At 39.7% G+C, this 27,832-nt stretch overlaps 2 protein-coding genes across 4 annotated transcripts in view; one reads left to right on the plus strand and one right to left on the minus strand.

Moving 5' to 3' along the window:
- The window catches only part of LOC138978151 (uncharacterized), a 31,535-nt gene extending 26,927 nt beyond the window's left edge, over window positions 1-4,608 (plus strand). For all 3 annotated transcript variants that reach the window (XM_070350810.1, XM_070350818.1, XM_070350826.1), the window contains 2 exons: window positions 2,186-2,276; window positions 2,757-4,608. In XM_070350810.1, coding sequence (XP_070206911.1) covers window positions 2,186-2,229 — 44 coding nt within the window. In that variant the 3' untranslated portion in view covers window positions 2,230-2,276; window positions 2,757-4,608. The remainder of the gene's footprint in view (window positions 1-2,185; window positions 2,277-2,756) is intronic.
- A 2,469-nt stretch (window positions 4,609-7,077) lies between these two features.
- LOC138978171 (probable serine incorporator) lies at window positions 7,078-27,514 on the minus strand. Its single transcript, XM_070350834.1, has 13 exons — window positions 27,248-27,514; window positions 24,015-24,182; window positions 23,021-23,199; window positions 22,060-22,136; window positions 21,397-21,490; window positions 20,667-20,710; window positions 19,765-19,935; window positions 19,215-19,310; window positions 18,239-18,482; window positions 17,614-17,659; window positions 16,601-16,637; window positions 16,270-16,408; window positions 7,078-14,567 (listed from the first exon to the last, which is right to left on the minus strand). The coding sequence occupies exons 1-13, from the start codon at window positions 27,266-27,268 to the stop codon at window positions 14,153-14,155; spliced, it is 1,731 nt and encodes a 576-aa protein (XP_070206935.1). The 5' UTR covers window positions 27,269-27,514; the 3' UTR covers window positions 7,078-14,152.
- Between the last annotated feature and the right edge of the window lie 318 nt (window positions 27,515-27,832).

The following is a 27,832-nucleotide window of genomic DNA, read 5'->3' on the forward strand; positions in this document are numbered from 1 at the left end:
TCGAGGTCTTCGGATTTTGTTTGTTTGTTTGTATCCTGCACACATGTATACAAACACACACGTAGTCACAGACAGACAGATGCATAAACGCACGCGCTTTCACACCAGAACACCGTGCCAAAGACAAATTTCAAAAACAACACACATAACAGCAGATCTTATATAAAAGAAAAAGGTTTCAATCGCTGAGCTTTGTGCAATTAACCTTGATAGTGGAAAGTGTGTGTCCTGACCACTCAGCCACCTTGATATGAGTTTTGCACGCGTCATCGCCTAAAAATAGAACTGCGTAGTGGAGTGAGATTTTACTTTTTATTTCTTCAAAGTCATGAGGCTATGTCTTTTGAGCCCATGAAAGAATGTTTCTGAAACTTGGCACACATGTAATGACACCATTTTTTGCAAAGTATACAAAGTTGCGTACATGTCACATTTGTTTCTAGGACGTTACGAACGTTTGCAAATTTTTAACGGAAACCCGTTACAACGTTCATTCTCGGGTTCTGTTTGCTTCAAGTACTAGCGCGAATCCAGATGAGGGTCTTTGTCATCGTTCTGTGAAATTTGGAGAGGCTGCTATTTGTAGTTTTATCAACTGCAGCTACCCAGAAAAAAACACGACAAAACCCCTGGATTTTTTGCTGTTTTTTCAGGATTGTGGTCGCTCTCTTTTACACGCTATAGATCAGCCTGACTGAGCGACGGATTTGAACGAAATGTGTATGAACTGTTAAGTAATTAAGACACCAAATAAACTTTTGGATGTAAAAAATGTAAAATATCATTCAGTTTAAGACACTGTTTCGACGGTTGAAAGTGAATCATGCCGTCAAAAAACGCCATTTTTGAGGGTAGGCGTGGTTACGGACCTGTGACGTCATACCAAAATATTACTCAGATTCCAGAAACACATTTTTGAGCAGAAGAAAGACTGATCTTCAAATACACGTATATTTCTGATAAAAAAAACTGCTGTTTAACATCTGGGCTATACCACTGAAAAAATATCCTTAACTTTTTGTGCTCAGTGTACTTTACGATTTTTGTTTAATTGCAGATGCACCTGCATGATGTGTACTTTGTTGAGTGTGAAGTGTCTGATAAAATGGTCTGTTTGTGACTGGGTAGCACTGCTCAGTAGCACATGCCGTGCAGTGTTTAGATTGAATACGCGGGGTCTCCTTACTGAACTTGAAACGCAGAGTATTGAAACAGCAAAACCCATCTGGTGATAACGTTAACAGCACCGCGTGGTCTCGTTATTGAAACGCAAATATTGAAACGGCAAAACCCATCTAGTGATGACTTCAAGTTATAACAGCACAGCGTGGTCTCGTTATTGAAACGCAGATATTGAAACGGCAAAACCCATCTAGTGATGACGTTAACAGCTCGCACAGCGTGGTCTCGTTATTGAAACGCAGATATTGAAACGGCAAATCCCATCTAGTGATGACGTTAACAGCTCGCACAGCGTGGTCTCGTTATTGAAACGCAGATATTGAAACGGCAAATCCCATCTAGTGATAACGTTAACAGCACCATAACAAAACAACACTCTGTTGTTTCATGCCACAAATCGAAGTCAAAGGCGCGAGAGTAGAATACAACAGGGACCTATATTTATCTATGAATACAACCATGACATTTCTCTCTGAAGTCTTTGGAACCGGACCTTTTCTGTCTCTATGCTAGGGCTATGCAGCGCGGAACGAAGCCTTCTGACAGACGACGGCAAAATGACACGCTTGGAGTTAAGTTCGAAGAGATACCGGCCGAAGAAGTTCCAAGAATCAAGGATCGTCATGCCACGATGCGCTTCCCCGGGCTTAGTATTGTGACCTCCGTGAAAGTAGCCTTTACTAACGACGTCCCTGAGAGCAAAAAGGATGACATGGATAGTATCGAGACGTTCGTCATTAGCTACAGGGATGATCCACGCGCAGACTGGAAGCCGGTCATGAACCAGAAAGAGACTCGAGTCAACGTAGCTCTAGCCGTAGCTCTGGGGGTAGCAGAGGGAATTGAATGTGTTCGAAATCATCCTTGTCATTCTCAAGCAAATTCAAGGGGTGTGACCGAGAAATGTCAGAACAGAGGCACTGCAACTGCAACTTGTTGCCCAGTCACTCTTCGTTTTGTGTCCTTTATTCAACGTTATTGTTTCAAACATTTCTACACACAGGCAGAGGCTCTAAAGTCAAAGACAAAGTGATCGTGGCATCATAACGCCAGATGATGTTGTTGCCGCCGCTCATATGAGGTCTGATTGCAAGGTCAGAATGATTGTCTGTTGATAATCGTAAAAAATGTGAATACCGTATACCCTCTGTGTGAGGTGCAACTTATTTTTCAGGATGGAAAACTTAGGGATGTTGGGGGAAATTAAGTTGAACATTTTGGAAGTTCTGTTGAATGGGATATTTTCCAAAGTCATGCAAAAGTTTATCGACATATTAAGCCAGGAGAAGAGGGGAATCGAAGCTCTAGGATTGAATGCATTCGAAGTCATTCCTGTGCTTATCAAGTTTCTGAGTTTTGGAATTTCAGGAAGCAATTTAAATGGGGTATTTTGAAAGTCATACAAAAATGCATGTGCTGAGAAAAGTACGCCTGTTAGTTAAAGACTGGTTTTGTAAAACACTTATATTGTTTGAGGAAATAAAGGCTGGGGAATAGTTTCAAAACTTCGGGAAAAAAAAAGGCAAGTACAATAATCCACACGGGTGACTGACACTATTTTAATGCTATTTCAGGTGTTCACACCAGATCCAGACAAGGAGGAAGCTGAGGAGTTCCGTATCCCCCAGCCCGTCACCGCCACACAGGTACAGTTCATCCCTAAGGTCTGGAGTGGCACGGACCCCATAATGTTGGTTGACTTCATCGGCTGCAACGCGCCTAGCTGAGACTTCAGCACTAGCAGCGTTCACATTGGTCGACTTCATCGGTTGCAAGGCGCTTTGAGACTTCAGAACTAGCAGTATTCACATTGGTCAACTTCATCGGCTGCTAGGCGCCCTGAGACTTCAGAACTAGCAGTATTCACATTGGTCGACTTCATCGGCTGCTAGGCGTCCTGAGACTTCAGAACTAGCAGTGTTCACATTGGTCGACTTCATCGGCTGCTAGGCGCTTTGAGACTTCAGAACTAGCAGTGTTCACATTGGTCGACTTCATCGGCTGCTAGGCGTCCTGAGACTTCAGAACTAGCAGTGTTCACATTGGTCGACTTATTGGTCGACTTCATCGGCTGCTAGGCGCTTTGAGACTTCAGAACTAGCAGTGTTCACATTGGTCGACTTCATCGGCTGCTAGGCGTCCTGAGACTTCAGAACTAGCAGTGTTCACATTGGTCGACTTCATCGGCTGCTAGGCGCTTTGAGACTTCAGTTCAGAACTAGCAGTGTTCACATTGATCGACTTCATCGGCTGCTAGGCGTCCTGAGACTTCAGAACTAGCAGTGTTCACATTGGTCGACTTCATCGGCTGCTAGGCGCTTTGAGACTTCAGTTCAGAACTAGCAGTGTTCACATTGGTCGACTTCATCGGCTGCAAGGCGCCCTGAGACTTCAGCACTAACAATATTCACATTGCTCGACTTCATCGGCTGCAAGGCGCCCTGAGACTTCAGCACTAGCGGGCTTCACGTTGTTCGACTTTCATGTCTGCAAGGCTCCCTGAGATTTCAGAACCAGCAGTATTCACATTGGTGGAGTTTCTAAGGTGCCTCTAGATTTCGACACCAGCTGGATTCGTGTTTTGCGCCCTGGCATTTCAGCAATATCAGTATTCATGTAGATCGATCTACTTCACTGGTAGTACATGTACTGTTAAGGCGCTACAAGATTTCAGAAGTACCTGAAATGTACTAGTATGCGTAAAGCGCGGCTCCATGTCCTGGAGTAGATATCTTGTGCCGCGTCTGATCAAGGTAAAGTCTGCATGATCAGGGGAAAAACGATTGAGTTGGGCATTGACAAATTTCTCTTAATAGAGGACAGAAGGTAACGACGACGACGATACAATATGTTAATGTCTGGAATATAGATAGTGACATCTTGCTCCAACTGAGACCTTGTCTAAACATTTGAGGCAATTAGGTCTTTGAGTTACTGCACATGAGATTCAGTGACAACCTTAGTTACAAGAATTTATGTATGGTTTATACTCGTATGTGTATAATAAGCGATCGTAGTTGACAAGTACTGTACAATTGCTCTACAGAGCTTTAGTGGCAATATTTTTCTATTTGATATATTTTCGGTGCAGTCTTGCGGTTGTTATTCGCTTAGTACTGCCGAGTGAAGGTTTTTGAATCCAAAACGTCTTTGTTGAAATTGTAGCTTTTTTGTGGCATGACAATGACATATTTTCACTGTTGAAGAAGGGATGGATTTCTGTGCAATTGTTTTGTTTTTAATTGAAGATGAGTGCACTCTGAAAGACAATGTTTGACTGGAGGTACTTATCAATTGCACTTTGGACGAGGACTGTGATACCGCTGCGTTTTGATACGTTTATTTGAATGTATTTTCTGAACATCTATTAATATTGTTCTTTATGTAATGTTGACTCCAAGAAGTTAAAAAATGCAATCAATTAAATACACTGTGTGTGTGTGTGTGTGTGTGTGTGTGTGTGTGTGTGCGTGTGCGTGCGAGGGGAGACTCATTTGGACAGCAAAACAAAAACTCGCAGATCATCTGGAAAACTTTAATGCTGGTCCAGCTGAATTTAACAGTGCCAGAAAAAACGTGCAATTATCTTCTGTAATTTAAAGTTTTGCAAGTGTGTAAGAACACTTGTTGCATATTAGAAATTAACAACATAAACAATATTAACAAAGATGTTAACAAAGATTTCATTCACATGTTTCGTTTGCATGTAAAGGAATAAAAGGATACCCATCATGAATCAAGAGAATTGTTTAGAAAAACCGAAATAACCAAAAAGTCAAAAGGTGCAACATCCTGAGTACAATAAATGTTACTAATGATTATATAACCCGTTTTACAGTGCATAACCTTGTGATTTTCAGATATTTAGAAAAACAATATTCACAATAAGATAAGAATAAAAGTTCTGTTTATCTATAAACTGTTGTAAAAATATGCAAGAGACTCGGTCGTCCCATAGACCAGCCATTGCCCTTGGCAATGAAACAAGTATGCATAAAGTGAGGTTCGATTTGATCAAAAATAAATAAAAGAAATCAGCCTGACAAAGTGAACCAACATTTTGTGTTATTTTCAGCCAAAGAACATTTAGACATGTAGAAATTCAACATCCTTGCTGGTGGGATGAAAAAGCAAGAGCATTTTTGAGTTTGTTTGACTGTGTTGCCTTGCGTAATTTCTAAAACTATTGTCCATAAAACTGCTTTAAAATGTCATTTCCTAATTGAAACATATTATACTCCAAAATTATCTGTTTCAAAATCTCCTTTAAAATGTTCATAAATCCATAAAAGTGAGATTAAACACATGCCTGAAGCTGAAAGAATTGCAAGTTTTGCACTGGATTCCAATCACAATGAAAGAGTTAATACATCATAGTCAAATGTACATTTGGCAGTATTAAAAACGCCCCCCGCGGGTTAGGGGGAGTCCCATATTGGTTGGGACGAGAAAGAATTTACCCGATGCTCCCCAGCATGTCGTAAGAGGCGACTAACGGATTCTGTTTCTCCTTTTACCCTTGTTAAGTGTTTCTTGTATAGAATATAGTCAATGTTTGTAAAGATATTAGTCAAGCAGTATGTAAGAAATGTTAAGTCCTTTGTACTGGAAACTTGCATTCTCCCAGTAAGGTCATATATTGTACTACGTTGCAAGCCCCTGGAGCAAATGTTTGATTAGTGCTTTTGTATTAAAAACGGGAGAAAAAAGTGTACTGACCAACAACTTGCTTTTTATCAGTTTGCACACAAAAACAGTGAAAACTGTAAAAATTGTAATCATGTACAAATGGCATACCAAAACAGCCAGATTGTGATGGAGAAATTGAAATATATATATTCATGACTTGCTTGACCCTGTGACCCAGCATAATTAACAGACCCAAGGTGAAGGCCATAAGCTTTGTTGGGGGGGGGGGGGGGGGGGGTTAAGGCTTAAACCTCTGGTCAGAACAACAGGTGGAAAGGCCAAAAGGTTGTATAGTTCTTTCTTTCTTTATTTGGTGTTCAACGTCGTTTTCAACCGTTCAAGGTTATATCGCGACAGGGAAAGGGGGGGGGATGGGATAGAGCCACTTGTTAATTGTTTCTTGTTCACAAAAGCACTAATAAAAAAATTGCTCCAGGGGCTTGCAACGTAGTACAATATATGACCTTACTGGGAGAATGCAAGTTTCCAGTACAAAGGACTTAACATTTCTTACATACTGCTTGACTAAAATCTTTACAATCATTGACTATATTCTATACAAGAAACACTTAACAAGGGTAAAAGGAGAAACAGAATCCGTTAGTCGCCTCTAATTACGACATGCTGGGGAGCATCGGGTAATTAAATTCTTCCCCCTCACCCGCGGGGGGTGGTTGTATAGTTGTAACTTTAATGATGGTTATAATAGCAGAGTATGTGTGTGTGTGTGTGTGTGTGTGCGTGTACCCACACTGTGTCCAGGCCGTAGAAGTACTACCCGATCTTACCACATTCAACGCTTTAGGTAGCATCCTTGTTATAAACTAAAATGCAGGTGAATTATATAAAAAAAAAGGTGAAAAAGTAAAAAAAATGTCATGCAACATATTTTGATTTAAAAGATAATGTTCTCAACCGATCTTTTTTTGTGTTAAACAATCACAGCTCAGTGCCAGGTTATCCATTTGCATCAAAACTAATGTCTTTTTTTTATACACTGACACATGCACGACAAAATGTTGACCAGAAAGAGATGTACTTTCTGAATACTGGAAAGCTTTCACCATGTGCGGCTCAGACTTGACACAGGAGAAAGAAGCACTGTAAACATATAAATCAATTAACAATGCAGAAAAAATGATCAATTAACACTACACCTATTTTGCGCCAGTGTCGTTGGCGTCCTTATCAACCGCTTTTTAAAAAAAATTCTGTTCACTTAACTGTGCTTGAACAAACGCTGATGGGTAGCTCCCAAATCCGTACATATATATTTGCAAAAAACCAAACTTTTGGCCTTTAATCACATTTCCTGATCAACACTTAAATCAGTTGACAAAAGTGAAACATCCATGGGTTAATTCATGATGTCAACATTCAATCTGATTTAATTCTGACCACAGCAAAAAAGGACTAATTAAAAATTTGTTAAAAATGAAAAATAGTGAGGTTCAGAGACAATAACTTACATAGTTATAGGTACATGTATATACTAAATTTGAATTCTAAACTTGCAAGAGTTCTCTTTTAACAACGGTGGGTAAAATTTTAATGGCACGAAAGGGACATCAATTAAGGCTTCAACATTGACGAGATATAAAAAATAAAAACACAACACAAAATTTAAAAAAAAAAAAATCTATCCTGAAGTTCAAAAGCTGTCGTAGTAAGAATGCAGCTGGGGTACAATAAGCAGTTGCCAGATGAAGAATACCCGGGAAGGCTTGATCAGAGAAAAGCACAGAAGAAAGAGGGAGCAGCTATAGAGAAGGTACATGTACTTCCCTTTCCATCCCAAATAAACAATCTTGTGAATTAAAGCACAAGAAATGTTGTTTATTGACATCTGTTTCTAATTGCATCTTGTAAATCACCATAAATCTGGCCAAGCATCCTTTTGCGTGAACAGTCACACCAAAAATCTACAGCAATGCTGCGCTGTCTCTGCAGAGTGGGAATTTTGATTTTATAGTCTATGTCAATCAGTGAATCCAGCAAAACACTCCTGTTCTACACATGACTTTAGCCTGGCTGTTGATTTTTGACCTGTGACCATAATATAAAACTAACCTTGTATCTCATACAACAGCCTCAGCAAGTCTGTGCTGGTTTATTTAATGGTTTACATGGGAAGGAATTCAAGATAGTGTTAAAAAGTCAGCAAAACCTACGAGGGAATATGCCAGCCACATGTAGAACGTTAATTACATGTATTTTATGCTGCCTGAATTTTAACCGCACTATCTTCACGGTTACACAACATCTTTGCCAATCTCCTCAACTGAACTGAGGTCTATTTTGTTTGGAATGAGACCATAATTTCCATCACTACTGTAAACGTTGTTAATAAGGCCTTGATTAAAACTTTGTACATTATTTGTCACTGTATTGATTTATAAAAATGATAATTAGCAGATAAATTTTGAAAAGCATTGTAAATGACTGGCGAACTAGTGATTGTTTAGCAAGAACATCGTAAGTAAACACACACAAATATACAAAGAAAAACATTCAAAACTACTGATGACAAAAATGGACAAGCATTTACCTGTACATCATACACACAATAAACTAACCATTAGTTAATAAGGGTGTAATACAAATCATGTATAGAGCTACTGACTAAATTTGATACTGATCGATACACATAAATCAATAAAAACTTAAAGTATTGCACTTCTGCATTACATTTCTAATGCTTTGTTCAATGCATAATCCCTCCGTTCAAATGGCAGCTTGCACTAGAGTTATTAATGTTTGATAATAAAAATGCAAATACTTTTGCTATTTACTGACCTGGCAATAAGTGTTCCATATACATGTTCAATAAATGGAAGAATGACCAAGAAATTAAAGTAGTGTAGACTCATATCACATCCCAAACTTGAAACTCAACGACAAAGTGCAAAGTATAGGCAGTATACATCGTTGCTGAATCTGAAAACATAACTGAAATTTCCAGTTTTCAAAATGTACATATTAACATACCCAAATAGCATTGAGGCATTAGGAGGAAATTGTGATCTGCATTAACGTTTAACAACACTGCATGCCAATATCTTGAAATAGAAGCTATTAGTTTTAATCAAACTTTAAAAAATAAAATTTAAAGAATTTTAAAAAATTCTGATGATGTGCATGAGACAACTGAGTGTACCATTTTCATTAAAAAACAAGTCGCGTAAGGCGAAAATACAACATTTAGTCAAGTAGCTGTCGAACTCACAAAATGAAACTGAACGCAATGCAACGCAGCAAGACCGTATACTCGTAGCATCGTCAGTCCACCGCGCACAGCAAAGGCAGTGAAATTGACAAGAAGAGCGGGGTAGTACTTGCGCTGAGAAGGATAGCACGCTTTTCTGTACCTCTCTTCGTTTTAACTTTCTGAGCGTGTTTTTAATCCAAACATATCATATCTATATGTTTTTGGAATCAAGAACCGACAAGGAATAAGATGAAAGTGTTTTTAAATTGATTTGGAAAATTTAATTTTGATCCAAAATTTTATATATTTAATTTTCAGAGCTTGTTTTTAATCCAAATATAACATATTTATATGTTTTTGGAATCAGAAAATGATGGAGAATAAGATGAACGTAAATTTGAATCGTTTTATAAAAAAAAGGTTTTTTTAACAATTTTCAGATTTTTAATGACCAAAGTCATTAATTAATTTTTAAGCCACCAAGCTGAAATGTAATACCGAAGTCCGGGCTTTGTCGAAGATTACTTGACCAAAATTTCAACCAATTTGGTTGAAAAATGAGAGCGTGACAGTGCCGCCTCAACTTTCACGAAAAGCCGGATATGACGTCATCAAAGACATTTATCAAAAAACCGAAAAAAACGTTCGGGGATATCAATCCCAGGAACTCTCATGTCAAATTTCATAAAGATCGGTCCAGTAGTTTGGTCTGAATCGCTCTACACACACGCACGCACGCACACACACACATACACCACGACCCTCGTTTCGATTCCCCCTCTATGTTAATAAAACATTTAGTCAAAACTTGACTAAATGTAAAAACCACACAACTGAACTCAAAAAATCAACAAAGGAATGCCTGTTAATACTTGGCCCAAAGTCTGAGGGAAAAAAAACAAGAAAGCATGCTAAGAATTTTTTTTTTAATCATAAGCAAAAGAACAAACAAACAAACAAAATGTGGCATGTAGAAAAAATAAGCATTTGAAATGTTACTGAACAACTCATACAAGGAATTTTATACAAAAAATAGAATGGTAAACAATTCCCCGAAGGCAGGTTATGAAAATATTGTCAAGACCAAGACACAGGTGAGTTTGTTTTTATCAACAATGCATGAACAAAGCAGAGAAAAAATAATAATAATTTAGAAAAAACAACATTAATTTCCTAGTCTTTCTTTATTAAAAAAAAAAAAAGGACTCGTCAAGACAATTAAAACATCTTTCAGAGAATAAAGACATGAAGAATATGTAGCATACAGTCTGCATTTGTGCTGCAAGTATAAGGATATGTTCAACTGATAAAAAATAAGTCAAGAAAGACAGTTTCAAACTTGATCAAAACAAACAGAACGGCATTCAAAAATAATTAATATGACACGAAAAAACAGCTAAAAAACTAATCAATGTTTTTAAACACAGCAGCACAGCAGAAGACAAAACACAATGCTACTGACACTGATTCCAAGCTAACTTTATACAAAAAGGACATTAAATATCAATTCCATGCTATAATATATTACATGTATATATTATACTGAAGCTACAAAGTGGAGATCGACTAGCAGCGGTGGGAAAGGGCATATATATACAATCCAATACATGTACAAGCTTTCTAGTTTGCCTGATTTTTTTATTTTTTTATTGCTTAACGCCCAGCCGACCACGAAGGGCCATATCAGGGCGGTGCTGCTTTGACATATAACGTGCGCCACACACAAGACAGAAGTCGCAGCACAGGCTTCATGTCTCACCCAGTCACATTATTCTGACACCGGACCAACCAGTCCTAGCACTAACCCCATAATGCCAGACACCAGGCGGAGCAGCCACTAGATTGCCAATTTTAAAGTCTTAGTTATGACCCGGCCGGGGTTCGAACCCACGACCTCCCAATCACGGGGCGGACGCCTTACCATTAGGCCAACCATGCTGGTTCTAGTTTGCCTGGCACATTTCTACACACGTCAGCCATCATGTCAATCGTCACAGATCTGTCCAGGCTTTACATGGAGCATAGACCTATATTAGACCTAAATATAGGTCCCTGCATGGAGTAAGAGCATTCCTGCCATTTGAATACTTAGCAAAAATCAACAACTTGACTGCATTCTGTCTAGAATTATGAATTTTTTTTCTCAATATTTTTTTTTTTAACTGAACATTTTTTGAAGGTGTCAGTTTACAAAAATGATTCAACAGCAAATTTCCCATACTGTGCAACAAGTGGCATGGGTGTAGATTTTTGGTATGTGTCGAAATGGAAGGAATTGCTCATATCCAATGTGGAAGCTAGACTGGTGCAGACCTGAGGTGGTTGACATTAATTTATGTCTTACACTGGAAAGAAGATATCTTTAATCATCAAAAACCGTGCATCAAAATAGGTACAATAACACAAACTGTGATCTGACTTTGATCTGCGTAGTACATAATTATATAGATGATTCCACTGAGACGTAACAATCTTCTCATAATTAAAACAGGATTCTGGATGCTGCCACTGCACTTGTAAGAAGCAAACATCCTTGGAAACTGATCATGCAAAAACAACCAAACCAGATTCACAACTTTTCACCTGAGGTATGATAATAACGTTTTATCACACACAATTACAGTACAAAGAAAACCAACCCACCAAACATTACTGTTAACAACACAGTTTTGATGACTTATTCATAGGTGGGTATAACATTCACATTATCTCATGAGAAACCTTTCCGAACATTGATTTCAAAATGGCCATGTGAACAGCGCTTAATGTGACAGGGTGATGCGGTAGTCTCCCTTCACAAAAGGCTCTTTCTTTCTTTATTTGGTGTTTAACGTCGTTTTCAACTGTTCAAGGTTATATCGCGACGGGGAAAGGGGGGGGGGGGGGGGGGGGGATGGGATAGAGCCACTTGTTAATTGTTTCTTGTTCACAAAAGCACTTATCAAAAAATTGCTCCAGGGGCTTGCAACGTAGTACAATATATGACCTTACTGGGAGAATGCAAGTTTCCAGTACAAAGGACTTAACATTTCTTACATACTGCTTGACTAAAATCTTTACAAACATTGACTATATTCTATACAAGAAACACTTAACAAGGGTAAAAGGAGAAACATAATCCGTTAGTCGTCTCTTAGTAAATTCTTCCCCCTAACCCGCGGGGAGTACAAAAGGCTCTGCAGAGTTGTCTTCCAGCAAAGAGCGTGAGCTATTTATAGTAGCTCAACATTTGTTATACATCGCCGGCTAGACACCTGTCAATTGTTTAGTGTTGTTTGAGATGGGGTCTGGCTGCTGCAGTCTCCTTGCATGCTCTTGAGAACCTTTGCGTACCCATGGCAGGTTTTGTAGGGCTATTAATTGAGTTAGCTCTAAATCCTCAACCTTGTTTTACTGGCTTTGCCTCCAAAGGTGATTGTTTTGCTTGGTGCACTTGGTTGCATTAACCTTTTGCCTGCTGATGAAGCTTAATTGCTTGTGGTACACTGAGCAAATTACTGACAAAACATTCCAATGAAGAAAATCTTTGATAATGCTACTCGTAGACTTATGAGGTCAGGCATTTTCTACAGTGCAAATCACAATTAATGATCAGTGTGTGTGTGTGTGTGTGTGTGTGTGTGTGTGTGTGTGTGTGTGTGTGTGTGTGTGTGTGTGTGTGTGTGTGTAGGTTTGTGTGTGTTTTTTTTTCTATCCTTCACATTTAAAAAGCACTACCAGCTGGCAGGCATGCAGGTCAAACATTGTTCACCGCACAAGCTTAAAAGGCTAAAGGTTAACAAAGGCCTTTAGGCGCACCAGGACACCAGAGCAGTGATTTTTGGCTAAGCAGGGCTTGGAATATGGTACGAGATAAAAAAAGAAGAAAATTTTCGGGTGGAGCGAAGCCCTTTATGAGGATCTGAGGGTCTACCTGTGGTCAATTTTAAAACATTACAAACAATCTTGTGCATGCTGAACATGTTTTTTTGTGTAAAAGTGAGCCAAGGGTAACAGCTAGGCAATGCGAATTTCAGGAAGAGCAAAACAAGCTTTCCGGAGGACAAATCAGGCCTCGATCCATCAGAGAAAATCCCCCAAAAAGAGCAAAATGTCCAGCCCTAGCTAAATTAATAGCTCTTCAAAAATCAGCTTTGTTAACACAAAAGCTAGCAAGAGCATAACAGGAAACCACAGCAGTCAGACCAGTGTCACAGACAACTCTCTCAAAATCCACAGGTGTCTCACAGCTCAGTACTCAAGGCAGGTAACACCTACACAGCCCATGTGACAAGGGGGACTACTGTGTTGATCACCCTGCCATATATATGCACAACGCAACATTACATTTTGGCATTAAGGCTGATGTAGTTTGCCAATGTGAAGATACATAAGTAGAAAAGGTCTCACTGACATGGAGGAATCACAGGGGTTAATTAATGGCACAAAAACAGACATATAAACAAGCATCTTAATTTGCTTTTAGCAAAAGCACAACCTAAACCATACATTGTATAAACATAGTTGGCAAACTTTGTTCCTGACATTGTAAACCAATAAAATTATTAAAAAAAACCTGATACAACAGCAGAACATGTAAAACAATGTTAACCTTCTGTCATTCGTTTACTCTAAAACACTAACATTCTGGAACAATCAATAACACTTCAGTTTTTTTTCTATCCAGAACCTTCAACTTAAAACCATGCTTGCAAATTGGCAGGCTGCCTTCCATCTTAACACATTTGCAAGCTCAAGACCACAACATTCACTTTTTACAGTAAAAATCAGCAAGCAATAACAACAAAAGCTGAGAAGAAGCAAACATCACAATATTTGTTCTAAAACATTGTATTTTGAGCTTAGGTAATAGACGCTGACGAACAACATCTCATGCAAACATTACTTGGGAATGGATGAGCCAAAACACTGATCAAAAAGTAAAAAATGTACAAGTAATTGGTATAACTACATTAATCAGCACTTAAGTGTTTCATCAGCAGACCTGTACCAAAGTATGTAAAAATACATAAAAAAACCACATAAAAGAATTAAAACAAAAAGAGTTCAAATCGAGCCACAGACAAATTCAGATCATGCAACACTCATTCGTTCTTTAGAAGGTGAGCGAGGCTTGGACCCTCTCCGAGCCTTGGCTGGAGAATTCCTTGCCGCTCTTCCCAGAGATTCTCGAGACGACCTGACGTCATTTGATGCTGAGCGGGGCAGCGAGGCGGCAGATCCACGCTTGGACGAAGACGAAAGACGCCTGGACGACTCTGCGTCCCCCTGCCCTCCGTCAACAGTGTCTATAACATCCAGTTCTCCAATCTCTATTTCTTGATCAGTACGCGCTGGTAGATGGGGGAAGGCCAAGTTGCGACCAAAGCAGAGGCGGGGGAAGAAGAGCGTGTAGATATAGATGACCACGCACACCCAACTAGACGTTATTTTCACCCACACTGCTGCCCAGTTCAGGCCAAACCGGTTCAGGTCAGATTCTGCCGGTCTGGAATGCAGGAAATGACAATCGTACTTTAAACACAAAGAGGACACAACAGTAACTAGATTATAGTACTTTCTTTATCAATATTTCAGCAGCGACAAACTGCCTTCTTCAGGATGTTATGATGAAAGTACGGAATGACGGCACGTGATGTACAGTGTAATAACATACCTGTCAAGTCCTACGCATTCTGCGTAATTCTTACGGTTTTTCAGTGTTTTTTTGGTCCTACGTCGTATACCTCAAACCATACGCATTTTCAGCATTTTTTATTTTTTATTTTATTTTTTATTTTTTATTTTTTTATTTTTTTGCTGGCATGGACTGCCGTTCATTCATTTCTGAGGAGGAGCTTGCACCAGCCACACAACAGAAGTTCTGGCATGATGTGCGCCAGTTCTACGTGGCCTGTGTGAGGAAAATGTTGAATAAATTTCCATTTGGCAGTGAAACCCTGCAACACCTTCAAGTGCTGGATCACAGTCTGGGAGCTGACACACTGACTGCCTTCTTGCAGGTCAACATTAACTTTGATGCATGCTGCCATGATTTTTAAGGTGACTGGCAGCATGATTGACAAAGCAAAGATTTGCACAGATGAATACAACAAAGAACACAAGTGACAAGTAAGAAAAAAAATGAACGAACAAGAGTGCAGTGTAAATGTATTACATGTAGTGGTAAATAAAGAGCAGTTTGTGTAGAAAGGAATTTATGTGTATTTTTGCGAAAAACAATCTGATTGGTTTAGTGTGTAAGCGTGAGAAGTTGAATTTGTGCGTTTAACCACATCCTGATCCACCATTAACTATGGTTTTTGATCCCCAACTATGGTTTCTTATGCCATTTACTATGGTCAGAGGCTAAAAGTACTTGACAGGTATGTAATAATCAAATCATACTTTAATTCATCAGTGAATATATCAACAGTAACCTCCTGCCAACACAGCAAAATCCCTGTTTTCTTTCATCATCAAATAAGAGGATACAATGAATGAAAGGTAACAGAATCCATGACTGCCAGCCTGCACAAAGTACAAGAGTTCACTCAACCATATGAAGATATAAAATACAACAGGAATTAGTCTTGGTGTGACAGGCGCAGACGTTGGCCTCCAAATCGGGAGGTCATGAGTTTCACTCCCGGTCACTGCCGCCTGGTGGGTTAAGAGTGGAGATTTTTCCGATCTCCCAGGTCAACTTATGTGCAGACCTGGTAGTGACTTAACCCCCTTCGTGTGTATACGCAAGCACAAGACCAAGTGCGCACGGAAAAGATCCTGTAATCGATGTCTGAGTTCGGTGGGTTATAGAAACATGAAAATACCCAGCATGCCTCCCCCGAAATCGGCGTATGCTGTCTGAATGGCGGGGTAAAAACAGTCATACACGTAAAAATCCACTCGTGCTAAAAAACAAACATGAGTGAACGTGGCAGTCTAAGCCCATGAACGAAGAAGAAGAAGAAAAAGTCTTGGTGTAATCTTATTCTTACACACATTTACAGACAGTGACTGTGTAACAGTGAGACAGAGATAGATCCAGACAGACAGACCAACAGACAAGCAGACCAACAGACAGACAAGGAGACAGACACGCACACATACACACATGCAGAGCTGTTCTTTCCTGTACTAGTTAGTGAGCTGCATCATGCTTTAGAAAGCAAGCATATATACGCACACACACACACAGCTGGTCTTACCTGTACCAGTTGGTGAGCTGCATCATGATATAGAAAGCAGCCAGGACGAAGACAAAGTGGAAGAAGGAATAAGAGTAGACAACTGCTTCAGCCTCGTTGTGGATCACTTTTTGCCCACCATGTTCAGAGGGGTTGTCTCCTGTTGGATGAAAATCAAGCTGATTAATGAGCGCCATTAAAAATGAAATTTTTTTGCTTTTTTCTTTGCTTGTTGTGGTACATATTCAATGCAAGAAGAGCACAATGTACTTGTACATATACAAGCAGAGAAAAATAGCACCCCACACACACATACAAACCAATGAAAGTTTAAAAACAAAAAAAGACTTACTTTTTTTGATGACACAGCAAAAGCATGCCCAGCCCTCCTGTAAATAAAATAAAGAAAGCAGATGACTCATTAGAATGACAATGGTATGTGTCAATCTGAAAAAAAAAACACGTTGATATGTCATAAACGCTCAAAATGAACATTAGTTTGTAAATCTTTACACAAAAACACAAAAACACAAAATGTAGGATTATCTATATATATATACGACTTGTGTCTGTCTGTGTGTCTGTGTGTGTGTGTGTGTGTGTGTGTGTGTGTTCGCTATGCCAAGCCAAAGTTCTCGATGGATCTGCTTCAAATTTGGTGGGCATATTCAGGTAGACCCCGGACACAACCTGGTCGATGAGAATTTTCAACACGTGCACTCAGCGCGCAGCGCTGAACCGATTTTGGTTTTTCTGTTCATCTTCCCAGATCCATTCCCACTAACTCTTCCTTATCTTCTCCAGTGTTTTGCGTTTATCTCCCTTCCTTCGTGTGGCGTCAATCCATATTCCCATTACTACGTTACTATTTTTAGAATGTCACTGCACTGTCCAGAACGCTTTCCTTGCACCCGTAAGTTGTCCTCACTGTAAAAGTGCAAAGGTCGAATCAATTTATAGCCACGCGAAAAATACACTGTCATCTATCTCTATATATTTATAGATATAGATATAGATATATACGGCTTCTGTGTGTGTGTGTGTGTGTGTGTGTGTGTGTGTGTGTGGAGGCAACACCTGTGGATTGTAGAGTTCTGTTTGTGATGGGGTCTGGCGGCTTTTGTCTGTCTGTATGTTCTGGCCTTTGAGAAGCCATAACAGTTAATATAGGGCTTAGAAATAAGCTCTAAAATTCTCAATCCCGTTTGAGAGGACTTCGCCTTCAAAGGTGATTGTGGTGAACCGCCACGCTGTCTGTCTCTGTCTCGCGATTCACCTCTAGTCTTACTTTCTTAACATGCTTGACATTGCTAACAGCCTTGTGTGGCTTATGAAGGCGACTGCAAAAACTAAATGCACAAATACCTTTTTCCGCAATCCAAGTTTGTGAGCATCCGTAGAAGACATAACACTGCAACCACAAAGGAAATTATCCCTTTAAAGTACATAAAAACACTTCAATCTTAAAAATAATGTTTTATAGACCATCCATTTCTAATACAAGTACTCTCATTTGAAATCTAGAAGGTAGTAGTAACCATATATTTAGAATGTACGACATGTCTTAACACAATCAAATCTGGAGTATATCTTACGCAGTTCTGTCAAACTTTAGAAGAATTTTAGCAATCATTTGTACTGAAACATATTTTGAAAGTATGCTAGACAATGTCAAAATGATACCCAGGCCCACTGATTCAGTCAAATGCTAAATATTTGATGAACAGACGTTTACTCACATTTTTCTGGTATTCACATTAACAATAAATCTCTGGCATCTTACCAATTTTATTGTGAAAATACCAGAAAAGAAACATGACCCTGTAAGTCTTTCCAGTATTTGATTGAATTCCACAGTTTTTGATATGAAAGCTAAAGCTAGTAATAAATAACAACCAGTTCACAAAACACCCAGCATGATCACTCTAACCCTCCACAAAATTACTTCTTTCACAAAACCATCAGACAAAAAACCCTGACAACACCGCACCTGGCATAAACCGCCATGATGAACGTGATCAGAAGGCCAGCATAGGCTGACACCAGGTCTCCCTGAGGAAAGGTTGGGTCGGGCCGACATTTGTTGGAGATGTTTTTGAGCATCTCCTGGCCCACCTCTGACATGAGCCTTGCCGGGGGCCGCACTGTGGGGGCCGGTGAGAACGTTCCCTCCGTGATTCTGCCAGCCGTCTGCTCCTTTGCCAGCTGTGCCAGGGTGTCCAGGATGTTGTCGACTGAATGTAAGGGAAAGGAAAATTCAATTTTAAATGTTTGCTTCCAACAGATAATGAAGTACTCTGTAACCTAAAAAATAATGCACACATACATGAGTACACATGAGCACACATACTTGAGCACGCATACACACACATGCATCAGTGCTAACACCAAAAATAAGCGAAAAACCTCAAAGGCCAGGGTCCACGGCGGTAGGGCCAACGGCCCACTAGGGGGTCTGTGGAACTAAAGGCCCCCCAGAAGCTCAGGCTTTTTTTTTTTTTTTTATCTTGTAGAGGCAAAGAACAGCCTCTCCTGGTACCAACAAGTAAAAATAATACATATTTTGCCTCCTTCAACCATCAAAACTAAAAATTAGAAATTAAATTTTTAAGTTTTACTTTAAGAAACCAGATTTTGTGGTTTATAACGTTTTCATAAACCGGATTTCCAGCGAGAACCGGAATTGTGTTAGCCCTGATGCATGCACGCACGCACACACACACAGAGGTGCCTGCAAAAAGCAAACATAGGACAAGTAAAAAATAACAATTATACAATACACACACAAACACACACACAAACACACACACACACTTTCAATTTCCCTCTCTATTCTCTCTCTCTCTCTTTCACACATTAAAAGACCCTCATCCATAACACTGGTATAAATCCACACAGTCCATGCATAAGTCCATAGACTATACTATAAACTACGAGTTCATAAGCAAGTCAAAGTAAAAACTGACTTTCTTCAGGAGGTTCACTGGTGAGTGCGGACCAGGTGAGGTACACCACATACAGACTGATCACTGAGGCCTGGAGCAGACTAGCGTTCTCATTGCCTGCAACAAAATCACAAAAGCTTCAATGTAATCTGTGTTTGCTAACTTTGCATGTACATGAAAGCGTTTTGTTTGGATGGAGTTGGAGTGAGAAAACACACACACACACACACACACACACACACACACACACACACACACACACACACACACACACACAAATACAGCAGGATTGATGAATTGGTTGAATGACAAAAACAAACATTAAAAATGGATGTATTAACCTGCTCAACAGTACTAATTGTATTAAAAAAGCAGAATTGCTGCAGACAGAACAGCTAGAACACACAGACAGACTAAGACAGACAGACTTAACTCTAAGAACAGTATGGGAACAAATTCTCTCCAAGAAAGTTAACACTGTGGTAACAACCCTCTCAACCCCTCCCCTCGCCCCCCTCAAATATTAGGAACACGTGGAAAAATAAATCGGCACATTATCATCCAAACTTACGCTTGGAAACACAGGGGAGCACTGTTATTAAGGACACCAAGACGCACAGTCCGGCGTTGACCCCCAGAAACACTTGGTTGGTCTGGCAATCCTCACGAGCGTAAAACCAGAACAATGCTAACACTCCCACGACGCAGATAGCAAAGAAGACAATGGAACACAGAACAGTGGCTGAAATGAACACATACATTGTATATATGAGGATTAGATTTACAATAGATGCTTTCCAGGAATAAATCTGTCATGGTTTTCACGCCCTGGCAATGTTTGATCAAGTTATGATGCTTTTTTCTTTCAAAAACATGGATACTGAAGCTCGATCAGTGACTTTGTCAGTTGTGACGCCACCAGCATGTTCACAACTTGACTCAATTTCAACGAATTCAAGTTTCAACTCATCCGCATGGCATGAAAACCCTGACAGTTATTTTAAAACATCGCCTGTTGGTCTATAAGCAAGATTTATTCAAATGACGTACCGTTTTTACGCAAAAACCAGATCCTAGGTTTGCAATGAGCAAAATGGTTTCTTTTACACAGGTTCATAATTGGTAACTGGCCGTAGCAGTGTGAGACTAGACAAAGAGAACACTTTTTTACACCTCACCAATTCCACCCACTTTAGCTTTCATTAATGCATTGGCGCGGCCTGAAGCTAACAGAGTCAATGGCACATGCTTTTTGGCATTCAAGATTATTGAAATATTGTTATTCACTTATTGCTAAATGTATAATCTTTAATAATTGTATTATGACTGTACATATTTTGATGGACATAATACTCAGCAATTAATCCACACATCATTAAATGATGTTTCAACCTGATGGCCCCTTCACTGATTGACTCTTTATAAGTGAATAGCAATTCTAGATAACTGTTATAGTTAATTTGCTTTACTCACCAATATGGCCACCCAAGTTGCGCTTTCCTACACGCCGCCCATTCCTGAAAAGAAAAACAAATCATGTGAAAAAAGATGAGACCGTCAAACTCAGATTTCTCAACCAAAGCCCTTTATTCTGTTGTAATGACCCCTCACCACAACCAGGTTTGTGGCCTCCTTGTGCAAAGCCACTTCATAGGTAGACACTTATGAGAGCAGTTATCAGGGCATTGACCTTCGAAACTTGTGGTTTGAAGCTCATTTTGTTTGGTTCAAATTCCCAAGAAAGGTTTGATAGAAGTATAGAAGGAATGAACAGGACTTCAGGAAGAGTTGTTCCCCTTTACCTATGTTAACTTACATATATCTAATACATTTATTTTTGAATAAAACAAACAGTGATTCACTGCCTCTTACGAGTTGATACATACATTGGGTTTGTTATTCACTGGAACACACGCTCTTAAGAGTACAGATCAACCCACCAAAACAGTGCATTAACACAGTGATCTGCATTGAGCTTAAACATTAGTGCACACACTGACACAAGTAGTCTACAGCCGCTCTATTCTAACTGACTGTATATCAGTTTGCAATGGAAGTTTGCCATTATATTACCTCTGTCACACTTGCCACGGTCTCTATGACCTCTTTACTTTATCTTTCTTCCATCCTTCTTCCTCAAAATGTTCTTCCAACAAGCCAGGCACACAAAACAAAAGCATTGTGGAAAATTAAAAGTACAAACCAGGTGGCATTCCAGGCATAAGTGAAGTCAACCAGAAACAACAGCTGTAGAATGATGAACACAACTCCAGCTGCCATGCCACAGTACATCCAATCTGCAATCACAAATTTATATTTTACACAAACAATAATATCTAACTCCATTTTGCAATCTGGTGAGTGAAATGTGAGGACATTATAAAAGGTAGTGAATACTGACCGTTTTATTTGCATTAATTTAGGAATACACTGAATATGGTACAGATGTGTCAGTTCAGGTGTGCAACTATACTTCACCTTTACATGGTGAAATGCATCCTTCAAAGCCCTCAAAAGCCCAGGGTACTCAAGGCACTTAAAGCACCAGTGGACTAACTACTATGTACCGTCACTGCTGATTTTCAATATATACTCTGGCAACATCTTTCTTCCTTTCTTGGGCATTTTCAAACTGAGAGCCTTTCTGCGCAACTTATCAGGCAGGGAAATGTATTTCTAAAACTCTGTACTGTAATGAATGTGACAAAAGTTTCACCAGCCTTTGAGGAAGAAAACGTACGACCAAAGAGTGTTGAACAGGGAAATGCCTCACTATCACTATCAGCGTATAAACAACCCAACAGCGCAGATCTGCGCTATGAAAACTTCCAATGGTTCAAAAAGACTAGTAGTAGTAGTGACTTACAGAGGCTGAATCCCCTGGGAATGAAAAAGGCACCACCACAAAGTCCACACAGAAACAGAAATTTGATGAACCAGTATCTGCAACAGCAAAAGTATCACAAAGCATCAGCAATCAAATTCAGTGTGCATGCTTCGCTGAGATGAGCCTTATCCATCTCGGTCTTCGGGTTTGGGCAAACCAAGGCTTACATACTGTAAGTCTTGGTAATGATTGGTTTTTAGTGTTGATGTTTTAGTTTCAGGCTGATAGATTGACCTAATGTATATATATATATATATATCCCTTCCCGCAACTTGTTTTTTGTATGTGACCAAGTGGAGGGATGGTCTTATCCCATGTAACACCCAGACTGTTCATTGTTGGTATGTGACCAAGTGGAGGGATGGTCTTATCCCATGTAGCACCCAGACTGTTCATTGTTGGTATGTGACCAAGTGGAGGGATGGTCTTATCCCATGTAGCACCCAGGCTGTTCATTGTTGGTATGTGACCAAGTGGAGGGATGGTCTTATCCCATGTAGCACCCAGGCTGTTCATTGTTGGTATGTGACCAAGTGGAGGGATGGTCTTATCCCACGTAGCACCCAGGCTGTTCATTGTTGGTATGTGACCAAGTGGAGGGATGGTCTTATCCCATGTAGCACCCAGGCTGTTCATTGTTGGTATGTGACCAAGTGGAGGGATGGTCTTATCCCATGTAGCACCCAGGCTGTTCATGTTTGGTATGTGACCAAGTGGAGGGATGGTCTTATCCCATGTAGCACCCAGGCTGTTCATGTTTGGTATGTGACCAAGTGGAGGGATGGTCTTATCCCATGTAGCACCCAGGCTGTTCATGTTTGGTATGTGACCAAGTGGAGGGATGGTCTTATCCCATGTAAAAGCCTGACCAGATCTGAGATGGTGATCGAGGCAAACTGTTTACACGGGGTGGAGTAGGCATTTAAACAAAAAAGCTCACCCATTTTGCACAGAGGCTCTCCAGTGGTTGGAGGAAGGAACACAGGGGGTAAGTACACACATGATGAAGAAGAACGCCACCAGTCCCACTGACAGGCGATACACAGCCTTGTAGCCAACCAGACGGTTGCAGTTTTCCCCAGCAAAGAACTTGACACAGGTAACATTGAAGTCTGATATCTGAAAACAGGCAGTAAAACGAGCTTCAATTAATTCCAAGGGCAAGATATGATGGTACTTGTCTGGAGAGAGTGCCCTTTGGACCACCAAAAATATTACAGATACAGTGGAACCTACGTTTTAAGACCTCCAAAATCGGAGGGAGTCTTAAAGTGGGGGATATACAAAGGTTATGAAGAAAGAATCTGAAAAAACAGAGTCTTAAAAGGGAGGAAGTCTTAATTTGGGGGGTCTTAAATGGGGGGTTCCACTGTACTCTCTGAAGACAGGGTCAACTAACTGGTTGAGTTACAGACCGTTTTATTGGCAACTTAAGTTTCCCAAACCTGTTTTTTTTTTCTCATTACAGTTATCACTGTATTCATAAGTCTATAACTACCATGATGCTTTGACGAGTTGTAACTTTTGCTGGTACAAAGTAGAACTGCTCACATGAATTGACCTGTAAATGGTAATGTCATCTTATCTGCATTGAACAACAGTCTAATTATCCTTTATTTGCCAGACATTTACTCAAAAAGATCAACACTGATATTTGAAAACACACATCACTCAAACACAGCTAGATACGCACTCGCATGCATGCATGCACATATATACATCTAACTGATATTGTTGACTGAAAATCCTGAGGTAGACCACACGCAAAATTAACAAACCAAAAAACATATTTAACTGCTTTACAAAACATTGCAAAATTAAGCTTCTCGGGTCTCTTCTTTTCATTCCCATTTATTTAGACTCAGATCATTATGACGTAACATATATATACATCTATACTATAACATATCAAGACAGCATTTTTGTTTTCTTACATTTTCGACCAAGAATTCCTGAGCCTGTGGTACTAGCATGAGACACTGCACCAGGAAGCCGAGCGTCAGGAAGATGGTGTACATGGCGCGTGTTCCCGTTGACTCCTTGATGGGTGGGAGGACGCCGCAGCACAGAGCGCACGATGCAGGGCCGCAGCTGCACGCCAGCTGAAAGCAGAACCACAGTTTCATTTAATTTCATTCCCTTTATTATCCCATTGCTGGGAAATTCTGATCGCTTAATTCCTCCTGCGTTACAGGAAAACTTTAAAAATTAGACTTTTCAAACTATATACATAAATGGCAAGATTTAAGTAACAAAGAGGCATAAGTGCTCTATAAACAACACGTGCAACAAGAGCTGAAGGGGTCTATGTCGACCAAAAGAGGGGGATTCCCTGTAGGTGGCTCAGTTCCTGTAGGTGTTTTCCCTGCATACAGGCATGCAATCCCCACGGGTGGAGTTCATGTAACGTTTCGCTGATCTATGAAAGTCACGTGATGCTTTGCGACATCGGTAGAATTCGATGTTTTTCGATTTTTTTTATATATACATTTGTTATAAATTCGATTCTGTTTTGCAATTTTAATTGAAAAAAGGTTTCAATCAATAACTAAATAACAAACAACGCATCTAAAATAAATTACTCAATAACAACATACTGCAAAGCGTTCCATAGTCCGTTTGACGCCATGCAGTTACAAGTTTACGAGAGTGAAAGTGAAAGCGATTCAAATTCAATGGACGAGAGTACCAGACAATTTGATGGAGCGATGTTTCCTTTACCAAATCCTTTCAAATTTTACGTCGTTTTCGCCAAAGCATTATTGTTTGTCTGAATGCCACACACGAATTCAGGAATTCTAACAGATTTTCCTGTCGAACAGCCATTTTGGAAGCGGAAGTAACGCTAAGGACTAATTCAAATCGGGTTATGGCAGTCAAGCGCTTGGCGCGAGATTGAGCGGTATAGTACTTTCCAACAAGAACTCCACCCGTGGGGATTCCCTGCATGTATTCAGGGAAACCAGCTGCAGGAACTCCACCAGGGAATCCCCCTCTTTTGGTTGACAGACCCCATCAGCCCAACAAGAGTATATAAAACTAGAAATCATGCAGTTATGCAGAACCAATCTTCTAGCACATGAGAGAATTTATAACAAGCCTTCAAACAAACAAGCAGATTTGATCCCTGAACATGTTGATAAAAGTCCCTTGTCAGGGATGACCGAATCGTCCGCCCGGTCGCCAGGGGCGAGTAAAAAAAAGCCGGGCTAGTAGAAACCGCCTGGCCAAATCATCCGCCCGGTCGCCAGGGGCAAGTAAAAAAACTGCCGGGCTAGTAAAAACCGCCTGGCAACTCGCCCGACTGGCCAATAAAAATTCTGGTCAAATGCGACCCTTTTGGTTGTACTTATGTACTTTGGAAATTTAAAGCCATATAAACACTGCAGATCAACTTTTCTCTATTTATCCTCAAAGTTAAATACAGACTGCAAATGAGACGTACTTGTAAATATATATATATGTAAAGCAAAGCTGAAGAAAATGGTACAAGAAGCAAGAGAGAAGGTTCACCTCCCACAAGAGTCAAGAGATCTCGAGAGAGAGGGAGAAGGAGAGAGAGACAAGACAAGAAAAGACAAAATCTTTATTATCGAGGGTAATAGATAAGCAAGAATATTGCTTTTTTACATCCAGCCCTCGCCCTAATATAGGGTCAACAAGAACAGAAAACAATATAATCAAAGAACTATCACATCAAACTTAACACATTATAACTGTATATATACAAATTTAAATATAAATTGTCATACTGCATTTTAAGTACAATTGTCAATGATAAAAAGTGTCATTAATTTTTAACATAACTTAATCTAGATCTGAATATTATTATAATTTTGTTTAACATGCACTGTACATTTTAAATGAATTGATGAACCATTCAGCACATGTTTAGTTGCATTATGTGTGACATATAATTTTTTTTTGAAGCTGTATGTGTTTGTTTTATGTTTAAGAAAAATAGGCAGTGAGTTCTATAGGACCGCACCTGAATAAAGAAGGCTTGATTTGAATTTGAAAAGGTCAATACGTGGAATCGAGGGTGTTATGATTTTTAGTCTGTTAGTGTTATAGTTCAAAATAAAATTATCACGTATACCCTGACATCACTCTATGCATTATAACACCTTTATTATACATACATGTACATCAATCTTTTTTGAAATGGTAATACTTGCAAATTTTTATAATCAGATTCTGAAGGAGTGTGATTTGTTAGCATAATTAGCTCAACTGCTCTTCGGTGAAGACTGCGGCTAAAGGTTTCAAAACATTAGCACTTGCACAATCCCATACAGTGGATGCATAATCAATATTTGAGAAGATGTGATTGTAAAAAAAGATCTTTCGCGAGTGGAGATTCAAGAAGTGTTTAATTTTTGATAACTGATATATTTTTTGGGAAGCAATCTTACAGATGTAATCAATGTGGTCATTCCATTAAATTATTATCAATCTTTACACCAAGGACTTTATGGTGAGACACTTCTTCCAATACTTGATTTTTAATATAAAGGGGTAGAATGCTCGATAATAGATTTTGTCGTTTCTGTCTGGTCGTTATGAGCATAAATGTTCGTTTTGTATGGTTAAGATATATATGGTTTAACTCTGACCAGGGACCTATATTAGGTCTATGCTCTGACCAATTCAGTAGTGCATTAATGCTTTCTTGGAGAGTTGTTGATAAATAATCTAAGGAATGGTGACTGGAATGTATAGTAGTATCATCTGCAAACAACTCACAGTTATTAGAGAGAGAGAGAGAGAGAGAGAGAGAGAGAGAGAGAGAGAGAGAGAGAGAGAGAGAGAGAGAGAGAGAGAGAGAGAGAGAGAGAATTCTTTATTTCATGATAAAGCATATCGGATACTGTACATAAAGTTGATACGTGTCACGGCCTGAATTCGAACCCCAGGATCACAAGTCCAGTGCTCTACCAACCGAGCTACCTTGGCCCCCATAGTTGTGCGTTACTTTCAGAGGAACATCGGTCCATGACGACACAAAGTTGCTTTTATGTTTTTATCTGCATAGTCCTCGCGAGAGAGAGAGAGAGAGAGAGAGAGAGAGAGAGAGAGAGAGAGAGAGAGAGAGAGAGAGAGAGAGAGAGAGAGAGAGAGAGAGAGAGAGAGAGAGAGGGGGGGGGAGAGAAATAGAGAGACGCACCTGCGATGTACAGCACCCCATCTTGGCTGACCTCACTCTGTCAACAAAAGAAACTCGCGAATATTTACAGCTGGGCACATTCCTGGCAAATCAATTATCACATCAAGTTCACTGTCATTAGTGCAAGCTTTCGTGAACTGAACTGCAATTATTTGAGCCTCTCGATCATTGTGTAAAAAGTTGTGACTGGATGGAGACACACAAGTCGCCCAGTCACTTCAATACCGTGGGCCTACAGAGCTCTGTTTGGTGTTTCAATGTTGTCATTTTGAGGATCGACCCGGAAATGGCAATGCAAGGGGGACTACTACAATTGGAACGAATCTAAAGAGGTTACCCATGCTTATTTCCCTTCTACGTATTCACGACTTTTTTGATTGACCTTATTGCAACGTTGGATTTGGAGTGTTTTGTTAGGGTTGAACCCCAGTTTTCGTACACAGTTCACTGTCCACATTCTCTTTTCATATATTTAAATATCAACGATTGAGTGGTTTCTGCTATAAACTGAAGTATTCTTATTTTGCGCAAAAAAAGAAAGAAAAAAAAGTTAGTAAAATTGTGTGTTCTCTAGTGCTCAGTGGA

This window comes from Littorina saxatilis, linkage group LG1 (assembly GCF_037325665.1).
Source record: "Littorina saxatilis isolate snail1 linkage group LG1, US_GU_Lsax_2.0, whole genome shotgun sequence".
Taxonomy (NCBI): Eukaryota; Metazoa; Mollusca; class Gastropoda; order Littorinimorpha; family Littorinidae; genus Littorina; species Littorina saxatilis.

Excerpts from the sequence above, each read along its gene's own strand:
- LOC138978171 (XM_070350834.1), bottom strand. The coding sequence starts at position 27,268 with ATGGGGTGCTGTACATCGCAG. Across the intron at positions 24,183-27,247 it reads TGGGGTGCTGTACATCGCAG|CTGGCGTGCAGCTGCGGCCC; the intron begins GTGCGTCTCTCT and ends TTCTGCTTTCAG. Across the intron at positions 16,409-16,600 it reads TTGCTGTGTCATCAAAAAAA|GAGACAACCCCTCTGAACAT; the intron begins GTAAGTCTTTTT and ends TTCATCCAACAG.